This window comes from Prunus dulcis, chromosome 4 (genome assembly GCF_902201215.1).
Source record: "Prunus dulcis chromosome 4, ALMONDv2, whole genome shotgun sequence".
Classification (NCBI taxonomy): domain Eukaryota; kingdom Viridiplantae; phylum Streptophyta; class Magnoliopsida; order Rosales; family Rosaceae; genus Prunus; species Prunus dulcis.
The window spans coordinates 2003705-2014479 of NC_047653.1; the positions used below are offsets into that span (position 1 = coordinate 2003705).

A 10775-nucleotide genomic window follows, 5' to 3' on the forward strand; every position below is an offset into this window, starting at 1 on the left:
TCTCTTAGCATGCACAGTATGATAGTGTAGTGAAATGCTAACGAGAATTGGTTGAGTTAATAAATATTATTTTTTTTGTTATCTTGATTTAGATTCGAGCCTTGTTGCTAACAAGTAATCCTTAAAAATAAAACTTTTTGTTACCAATTAACTATAAGTTAATAGTTAATATATTTATAACCACTGAGCCATGTTCCAGTGTACCACACTCAATTACCTGTGGCCATGGTGTACAGTCCCATACTGATTAGACATCACACTTGTCTCTTTGCTTCACATTCACATGCACATGCACTGCACAGTTGTGACAAAAACAATTGCGCCATTGCCATGGAAATAATGAATGATGACATGCGGCGCTTCTTAAGAATCCAAGGAAAAATGATGAGCCAGGCACAGATCACGAGACAATTATCACATGAACCTTAAGATAATGTACAAAAATTTGGACTAAACTCAATAAATTAGATATCGATGTGCTATTATACTCTTTTGCTAGATCTCCTTCCACTTGTTTTTTTTGAAAATATATATTTCCTTTTACTTTTTGTCCTACCTCATATTGCATTTGTGTCAACAGTTGGAGACCCTACCTGCAATGCAATAATAAATACATTTCATTGACCCCCAAAGCTCCCAACCTTGAGTATTTTCATCAAGAACCCCTGACCAGTCCTTTCCCTCTGCTGCTTTTTATGGCAATCAAATTATGACCACCACCCACCATCGTAGAGCATGGTCTGTGACCTCAATTCCGGCAACAATGACCAGCCCAAACCCCACAATGCCTCTTCCAATTTGATTAAAGCCTACAAGCGGCAGCAGCAGCAACACTCACTCAAAGCCCACAAGCAGCTACTAGCTAGTTGCTTCTCATTAGCAAATCTTGTTTGAAAGTTTGAAACTTTTGAAAACAATCAAATGGGTTGCTGTATGAGCACCACCACCACTGAAAAGTCCTCAGCTTTAGGTCCTCAAAAGCTGCAGCATTCTTTGGTGGGCACTCAAGGACCAAGATCTGATGATGCCCATGACAGCAGAGCACCACCTCCAGTAGATGAAGAGACTGTGAAAGAAGTGCTTTCTGAGACTCCAAGGCCCAAACCAACACCATCTTCACCACCACCACCACTCATGCCTTTCACAAAGCTCCAAGAACACGGGCCAGAAGATCAAGATCAAGAAAAGAGAGCCCATGAACCAGTCTTTGAGAAGAAAATCAAGCAAGAAGACCCAGAAAAGATTGAGGAGAAAATACCAATTTACAACAACAATGGAGAGATCTCAGAGGTATCGGAGATTTGCAGCTTGAGTGAGAGCATGTCCACCACCACCATTACCAGAGACGACGATGAAGAGGTCCATCAAAGGGTCAACAGGTCTCCGATGAGAATACCAAAGAACCGGGACCCAATAGGCCGGAGGAGAGACCGGGTCGTGGGTAAGTCTCCGACCCGGAGAACCGAGTCGTCGCCGGGTCGGAAATATGGGCCAAATGGTAATAATGGCGCTGGGTCAGTGAGATTGGTTCAAAGCAGAGAGCCGGGTCCCGGTCAACAGCCACTGTCCCGGCGTGGGTCGAGGGCCGAGTCGAACCGGCGTGACCCGGGTGAGAGTTCGGGGAGGAGGTCCAGGTCACCGGCTACTAGGGTTACGGATGGTGGCGGGGCTAATAGAGCGAATGTGGGTCGGAGCCCGTCTGCCAGGAGATCCGGGAGGTATCCGGGTCGGGCCGCGGTGGGTCAAGTTGAGAGTTCGGGTTCAACCCGAAGAGTTGCTGAGGAGCCTATGATGGGGGAGGGTAAGTGGCCCGCCAATGAGTCTATTGACAACCCACTTGTTTCTTTGGAATGCTTTATTTTTCTATGAATTTGGGAAATTAAAATGTAACTGTGACCTGAATCACTGAATCCTGAGCCCCATCTTCTTCTTCCTTTGTTTTTTTGGCTTAGAACTCAGTCAGAAGCTAAGAACTCAACTTGGATTTTCTGGGATGTTTAGATTATGTAAATAATGGTTATGTCAAAGGTCAATATGGGAAATTGAGGTACGATTTTGCAATGTGATTAGGCAACAATGCCACTGGTGTCAGTTTGTAATTGTATGGATAGTTGGATACGTCATCTGCCATTAATTGTGGTCGTCTTATTTGGATTTATTTTCCTTTCTTGTACTAGTTAGTTTATGTAAAAGATGATGCCTTTGCTTTGCTGAGAGAGTATTGCCTGCTTTTCTTGCACCAAAAATATTTGCCAAACTCTACATGTTGCCGTGCTGAAAGATAAATGAAAACTTCACAGCATAAACTAGTGAGAAACAGAACAGAATTTGCAATTATATTTACAATTTGTCAATAGAATAATCCAAGGAAGTGTTTAACTTGTTATAGAAGGCGGGTTTCCTTCAATGATTTCGAGGGGCATTGTAATTTGTAGTTTCTACTTTAACTTTTATTTGTTCCTCCCTCCTATGACCCCCCCTTGTTCACAACCAACCGGACAAAGCATGAACATTTGCAACTCATTCTCACACTTTAGCCACATCTGTTTGGTTGGGGCAGCAAACCCAATAATAACAATTATAATACAAAAAGAACAAGGGGATTTGGATCAAATGGGTTATTCAGAACTTTACTGATGAAGATTTATGAGAAATGAGGAATTTGGAAGTTGAAACTTGGACTAGGAGGGAGGAAGGGAAACTGATTTATTTTTGTAGCCGTTGGGGTAAAGACAATTTGATTTGATAATAGACAGTGGTGGTCCTAATCCTAAGTTTATTTGTTCTTTCAAACATTCACATTGTGCCGTTGCTTTGCTGGTTTTGGTTTCATTCATGGATTTGGTGGCCTATTTCTCCAATATCAACTATTTTGGACTGTTTCTTAAACTTTCTGTGGTGTCCTTTTCATGCTGAGAGACTATACAACTCACTTTTTAATCCAATAATATAAATATGCGAAATTGGATAGTCAGACTCAGAGGAGCCATTTCTTCTGAGAGTTTTCAAAGTTTAAAATTTAAGCCCAAAGGAAAGTACCATCCAAATGCATTATTGTTGTGGATGAGGATTTCTAGCAAATCGTGGGCCCTCATATAAAGGAGAGAAACCCAGAATTTTGAAGCTGAAATGGGTCAAAATTGGGCATGGGAAAGCAAACTGCTACACTAAAAGATTGGGCCCAAAGTAGTATCATAGTCTAAGCCCACCTTTTTTGCCCAACTTGTGTCTCTGCCCAAAAAAAATCTCCACCAATAATTTTAACTCTTGCAAGAAATGCTACAAGTTAAAAAAATTTCATTGTTTTTTGTTGGCGATACATGAAATCTTATCTTCCTTTTAGGATAACCCAAGTACGAAGGCATAATATTTTCTCAGTTGCCATAAATATATGAGAACTGGTTGAATAGTCACCTATTACTCAATAGTCAATACCAATCATAAACTGTTTACAATTTACAGAGACACTTATGACTGATCCATTTAATGGGCATTATAATCCATCTCCAAGGATCCAATTCATTTGGAAAATCTGATCATAATGGAAAGGAAAGGGAAAGTGAAGCAAGCTGCTGCATTCAGCTGCAAAAGCCAAATCCCCCCTTCCCAAGTAAATGACATATACAGAATCAGGGGCTCTTGCCTGAAGAAAAATTGGGCAATTGGAGTTGTGGTCTACAAATTCTTGCTTGCATCATCCTAACTTCTGCTTCATCTCATACTCATAAATAGATTTTGATATGAAAAAACAGGCTTTTCTTGTTTAAGTTGTACTTGTCAACTTGAGTTTGAGCTCATGTTCGAATTCGAGTTTGAGTTTGAGTTTGAGGTGGGGTTGGGGTTGGGGTTGGGCAAGGAAATATGTTGATGTTGAGGCAAACAAATGCGTTCTGGGGGGCAAGGCACAGGGGCTGGATGTGCAATGAAGGTGGGGATATCATCTCCAGGCATCAACACTGAAACTCCACTTGCATACACAGTCATCTGCATAAATAGACAAAATGAAAAACTGATAAGCTAGAACTTCAGAAGTACAATAACTTGAAGTTGGCTTGAAAAGAGAATCAGAATTGACAATGTATCAAAACACTATCCAAATTTCGAGGAAAATTGCATAAATTCTGCTTAGTCAAGCCTTTTCCAGCAAAACAACTCAATTTCCCCATCAAATTGTTGCTACATCACACACCAAACTAATGAAAAATCTCTAGTTGCAAAATGCTATGACTCTGTTTTACAATGCCTAGTGAGCTAAAAACCAGTTTATGCACAACCCATCTCTGGTTATATGCTAAGGAGTATATATACTGGTCAAGGACAGGAAAGAAACGATATGAACAAGAGGAAAAATTAAAGCTCCTTGCTTTGTCAAGAAAAACTTGTCAAGAATCTACAATCTCATGGATGTAGGCTTGATCGAAGACAGACATTTCGAAATGACAAACAAGTGACAGTCATGAATCCCGAAAATAATTAAATAAACAGGATCAACAAAAGCACCAATGACAATGGTTCATAAAAACATTGTGAGATCAAACACCAAGGTTAGTTTTCTACTGCCAATGCTGTTATGTTTGCTTTCATTGAGTCATAACTTTTTGCACATGCTAAGGTGACCAATCCAATTATTTAAATAATTAAAAAATTGCATCAAGGATATAGTGTGAACAAGATGCCTGAATGACATGGATAACCTGGATAGCGCACATTGCTCTGGCAACAAATGATATATGTAAATCAATAAACAGCAAATCCCCAACAATAAACAGCACTTTTGAAACCTGATCACATGCCTGTGTTTGATGATGGCCTTCCTCTTCTACTACCTTTATTTTTCCAACTAATTAGATAATGTTGCAATGTCATCCTAACTACGACCATATGCATTTGACCTTTTGCTTTCTAAATAGTGGGTGCTGATAAAACAATAGTTAATAAGGATTTAGTCTGCTGTACTTAATTTGAGCCTGTTTTATTTCAACAATACTGTCAAGGCTTATAAGTTTCTACAATCACACACTTGGCAACCTCAAACTTCCTGGTACAAGAACTGAACAGCATGTGCCCAACAAATTCAAGACAATTTCCGAACACAATCGGCCTATAATGTTCGTAGATTTATGTTTCACTGATATCTATATACTAGCAAAACACCTCACAAAGTCGACAGAACCTTATTTTTATCAATTTGTTTGATTTTCTACCCACCTATAGCAGGAGAAAACCTTTTTTTAGCACAACCATGTAAGGGAGAACCCTTTGTTTGAAGATTTAAGCAAGTTAATCTGATTCAGATGGAAAATTTTCAATAATGATAAAACCTTACATAAGCATGCAACAACAACATATAAATATCTTTATTCCATTTGTTTCCTAGTTTAGTGAAGCTAGTTGGATGCACGATTAAAAGCTATACAATATATAAAAAAGGCAATAAAATAAGACTTGCTCAGAACGAAAAGTTGACCACCTGTCTCCGGCCTGGGGCTCAAAGCCATGCTATCATAAAAGATTGCCGGTGATGGTTCTGATGAACACCACACACAGTGGTGGGTCTAAACACCTAGTACGTACAATCCCAAGTCACTTTGCTTGGGACCAAGCACCAACCACTCAACACACAACTACTTAGATGGGCCCTTGCCCACAGACCACTGTATTAATTACAAGAAAGCAAAGTTCTTGGGAACTTATGGAAATTTCAAATCGAATAAACTCAGAAACACCAATTGATGTGTAAAACTGTAATTTAGTAAAAAGAGAAAGAACAGCATGATGGTCTGTATGGCCAGTACAAGAACATGGGAGTGGGAAGGTCTAACAATGAAACTGAAACTGAATCCATTGTTCACATAATAAGTAGCTATTTGATGACTTAAAAGAGGAACATAAAAACTAATAAAACAGGGAAAGACAAAAACTCGATTGAGAGGTTCAAGGAAATTTCACAGGAAAACCAAAAGATGGGGTGGGGGAAGAAATTGAGGACTTCAAATAGAAGCTGGAGTGTGCAAGAGATCTAATGTTGCATTCTTCAGAAAAAATAAAAATAAAATAAAAGAGTAATGAGCTAAAACCCTTCAAACTTGTAATTCCATTAGCAACAATGCAGAATTATAAAAAACTTAACTGTCAGAGAGATAATAATCACCTTAATATACGCAACAACCAAAATAACCACCTAAAACTGTTAAAGATATTTTCCTAAAATCCACCACCATTTCCAAGTTTGCTTCTTGTAACTAAAAATATTAAAAATTAAAACTTTTCCCAGAATCAAACAGAGCCTCACAGAGTTGAAGAAAGACAAACAAGTCATACCAAAATGCAATTCAAAACAAGACCCAGAAAACTTTTTGGAATGTAATCAAAAAGCAAAAGAATTTGGTTTTTGGTGGCTTACTTTGGGTGAAGGATGGCTGAGTTTTCCATTGAAGCCCAACTGGGCCTCAAGATCTCCGCTTCTCCGGCGACCGGACGGTGTCAAATCCGACGAGGTGGGTCTGAGGAATCTCTCAAAGATAGCCATGACTAAGAACATGGAGATGAGAATGGCAGTGGCTACGAACCCAAACGACACCGCATTGACAGAGCTATTAAAAGCAGGAGGGCTGCCCGGATGCTCATCTCTCTGCATGTTTAGTGGAGCTCCTATTGGCGGCCATTCAAAGCTATGTTCTTTCACAACAACCATTTTCACCTCTCTCACTCTCTCTCTATATCTAGGTCCGATTCATTCATACCATGTTAATTTCTACGTAACTTTTCTTCCAAGTGTGTGAGTGTGGATGTAAGAAGCAGAAAGAGAAGCAGAGAGAGGTTTTTGTGGCAGCAGTAAAGGCTTTTTCTTTTACACCATTATCAAAGCTTGTTGGAGTACTTAAACTGGTAAGAGAGAGAGAAGCGGGCAGGGCATGTGGGCTATCTTTACAGGGAGGTGAAAAAAAAAAAAAAGCTATGAAATTTTGGATAGCCCCTTGACACAATAATATATATATATACAATAAATTAATGACCAAAATAATAATAATAATTTGAAAAAAGGACAAATTGTCAAATAGCCACTGAAGATGACTTTTCAGTTTCTGTATCCAAGAATGGGATAAATAGATGGGCCTTTTCTTTAGCCTTATTTATGGAGGTTCCACATGTTTTTAGATTAAACTTTTGTAACATTTCTGCTTCACAAATTGCACTCATGCTCTGTTTTTCCAAAAAGTTTGATGTGTTTTGACTGCAGAAACTTTTCTCAAAATTTTGGGCTGCAGTTTTGCATAAGATGGCTTGAAAAAATAAATGTTTGCTTTGTTATTTCTTTTCTGTCAAACCAACTTTAAGGTCAATCTCACAATTATGACCAATATTTATCACCTTTTGGTGTATATTTATAAACCTCTTTTATCTGGAAAGAAAGATTGAGGACACACAACATGCAAAATGGGAAAATCTGAGTTCCTAGCCACAAGATGCAGAGACAGTTTAGGCCCAAGGAATATCTTTTCCTTCCTTTTTTTTTTATATCCAAAGACATGCATACAACATCGATGGCCACAAGGGCCATGCCAGCTCCAAAAACATTTTCTCTTTTGTTTTGTTGTTTCTTTCCAGTGAAGGGGACCTGGGGAGGGCAGCCCTATAGCCTAAGTAACTTGTGCTTGGACTGACTCACTCTCTCTAAATACCACAGGATGTTATTCAATTTACCAAAAATACCATTCTTCCATTGAAGCTGTAGCTTGGTTGATGCTAGCTCAAAGGAGCTGTTGGTGAAATTAGTAGCTGAAACATGGGTATGTATGGTAAATGTGGTATATTATCCAAAGTGATAGTTGCTGTTATATCGAACAGAACACAGAGAGAGAGGGCTAGGGCAACAGATTCCATGGGAATTGGGAAAGTTATGAAACAAAGTAGAGTACCATCTATTTGCTCTCTTTCTCATCTCGAAAAGGGCAACAGGGATTGGTCCCGACAGTTAATCTCATTAAGAAATAGAAACTCATGTCCATGAGTACGTGTCGTCCCTAGTCATTAGGCAATTAGCTGCTTCCTTCACCCTCAATATTCTTTGCGGAACTTATATATAACATATATTAATATCACTCACATTCATATGCTTGCTCGGAGAATGATAGGGTTACTACCGACCGGACGTGTTACTAATTTTTAGCCGTTAATGTATGTGGTAGGCAATAACAATCAGATGTAGTGGTCACTTTTCTACTATGCTTGTTTGAAGAATGATAGGTTCGTACCAAATAGACTTGTGACTTACTTATAATCGTTGATGTATGAGTTATTATTATTTAAATGGGTGATTGATTTATAATCATTGATTTTTGTGAAGTTTAATGTGGCATTCACGTTATTATGATCAAAAATCATCCGCATGTATGTGAATACTAAAAGTGAAGCATCTTTTTTATTTTCGTTCTGATTTGACTATGAGCATCCGAACATGTATCAATTCACTATTTTTTTTCCTCACACACTGTTAAGAAATCATTGCAGTCAACTTGGTTTCGTTTATACAGGATATGAAGGCAAAAAATAGTGAAGTGATACAATATTGAAGACGGTGGTTGTTCATATTGGCAACTTGAGCACACTGTGGAGACAGACCCCAGCTTAAAACCCATCTTAAGCCTTCATTAACCACATGCACATGCAATTTGTCGGGCTGTGTGCCCATGTCTCCCTGAGCAGACCCTCCAAACCCATGGTCCCCACTGCTCCTTTTCCACGTGGCACACCAATAAACCGCCTCTTTGTTGCCACGTGGCGTGAGCTGGACTTGTCCAAAATGAGTGAAAAATAAAATAAAGGCATTAAGAGGGGCAAAGTCGAAATCACTCTGCTTTCGTCTCTCGTTTCCCCATGACAAAACCGACATATCAGCTTCCTGTGTCGGGGTTTCCAGGTCCTAACCAGCATGTGGAACATCTTAATCCTCGAGGATTGTTCCCCATGTCAACGACTCAGATTCAATTCCCAAAGATACCAAATCCTGGCCGTCCATTTCATTTCACCGATAGGTTTTTTTTGAAATTAAAAACAAATAATAGTTAAAATTATTATAAATCCATTTCACCGATTTTTTTTGTTTGTTTGTTGATAGTCAAACTCAAAGTCACACGGGTCAAACACCATCAGCCTATGCATGATAGGCCAGTAGTACTATAGAGTGAGTGTGAGGTCAGAGTTGTACAATCTCACGCGTGCAAAGGGAGAGAGAGGGTGTATCGTGGCACGTGCGGTGGCGTGTGCAAGTGTAGGAATTTTGCAAAAAAGCGCTTTTGTAAGTTTGACGGGGACTAGGAAAGATATTCGGAGTGCATGGAGAGTGTCAGGTGGGGTGGGGGGTCCACTGCAGACCAGGGTCAGGGTGGCTCAGTGTGGTTGGGGTTGAGGACCATGTCATGAGATGGTGTAGAAGACGCAAGGGACCGACGGATCAAAGGTGAGTGAGTGAGTGAATGAGTCAGTCTGTGGGGTGGCTCGTGGCAAAAGATTTCATTTGAGTTTGATTTCATGGCTCACGAGTCACGTGAATGATGAATCTTTTGCTTTCGCTTTCTTCGGCTGAGAGTTTTCGGTTTGCTTTCTCTTCTTTTGAGGGTGTCTAAAGCTGAACCACGCCCTTGACCACTTGAAAGCTCACAAATTGGGTTAAACGGCCTAAGGCTATGAACACTGGAACACTATAAAGAAAGAAAGAAAGAAAGAAAAAAACAAGCATGACCCAAGTTCAGTTTCAGCTTAGGAATTCAGAAAAGAAAAAAGTTGGGTATTGGGTCCCACTTACAAACTGGATATGGCTCACCAGAGATGGACCAGATCAGACCAGATTGGGTTGGTCATTGGTGGCTCCCTATCTGGGCTTTTTCCCGGCAAGCATGGCCCTTGGGGCATGTGGGACATTGATAGGGCCCAATTAGGGGGCAAACATAATTTTCTTCATGAAGTCGCGGCATACAAAAGATGTAAAGGGTACATATGTGGGTTCAACCGGTTGGTTAAGACCGTGTGTCCGTCTCATCTATTGTGTTGCTCGAGATGAGTGTAAAAGTTTTAATCCGAAGAAAACTAAACAAAAACATAATAATGATTTACAGTTTACTTGAAAGTGATAAAAATAAATATAATAATGATTTTAGGTCACGTTCATTTCTTTCCAATTTTGGACGAGCATCATGGAATGGGATGCCTGCCCTATGATGGAAAGCAAGAAAAGCTCCCCCCACAAGCCTGTAGGCTATAGGTTGGTCTATAATATTCTTTTGGGTGTTTGGCAGCAAGCACAATGCACCTCCCTAGTAGACAGATAGAGAGCGAAGATATCAAGGTGGCTGATTTGGCCTAGCCTCCTAGCTAGGTAAATCCCATTTTCTGGTTTAGTAATCTATGTTTCCAACCATACAAATACTAATGAACTACTGATTGGCAGAAAAACAAAATGACCCAACTCAAGATAAATGAAATGATCATCAATATATTACAGAAAAAGCAGCAAGAATAATAAAAGGCAACAGATATTATTTTTCTTATTTTGTCACAAGGTGTGCAAAATCATCAGGACTGCTCCATAAAGTTCACAACTTGGGCATAATCCACCTAATTAAGACAGCTACCGAGGAAACTTACGGATCAGTCAGCAAAACCTTATACAATAACAATAATATTAATCCATAATACCATACTAATTAACTACTAATTAAGTAGGTACCAAAATATGTTTGTTTTTTGCTGCTATGCTAGTAGCAAAAAACAGCTGA

General features: G+C 39.4%; 2 protein-coding genes across 2 annotated transcripts; one reads left to right on the forward strand and one right to left on the reverse strand.

Moving 5' to 3' along the window:
- The first annotated feature begins 570 nt into the window (after positions 1-570).
- On the forward strand, positions 571-2214 carry LOC117626695. Its single transcript, XM_034358504.1, has one exon. The coding sequence runs from the start codon at positions 922-924 to the stop codon at positions 1867-1869; it is 948 nt and encodes a 315-aa protein (XP_034214395.1). The 5' UTR covers positions 571-921; the 3' UTR covers positions 1870-2214.
- Positions 2215-3390: 1176 nt separating this feature from the next.
- Positions 3391-6947, reverse strand: LOC117624973. Its single transcript, XM_034356522.1, has 2 exons — positions 6404-6947; positions 3391-3984 (listed from the first exon to the last, which is right to left on the reverse strand). Exons 1-2 carry the CDS (start codon positions 6692-6694, stop codon positions 3778-3780), a joined length of 498 nt encoding a protein of 165 aa, XP_034212413.1. The 5' UTR covers positions 6695-6947; the 3' UTR covers positions 3391-3777.
- Positions 6948-10775: the final 3828 nt, after the last annotated feature.

What these genes read in the sequence shown, in the direction of transcription:
- LOC117626695 (XM_034358504.1), top strand. Translation starts at nt 922, where the DNA reads ATGGGTTGCTGTATGAGCACCACCACCACTGAAAAGTCCTCAGCTTTA.
- LOC117624973 (XM_034356522.1), bottom strand. Translation starts at nt 6,694, where the DNA reads ATGGTTGTTGTGAAAGAACATAGCTTTGAATGGCCGCCAATAGGAGCT. An exon ending in TCAGCCATCCTTCACCCAAA is followed by an intron (nt 3,985 to 6,403) that starts GTAAGCCACCAA and finishes CTATTTATGCAG; the next exon opens with ATGACTGTGTATGCAAGTGG.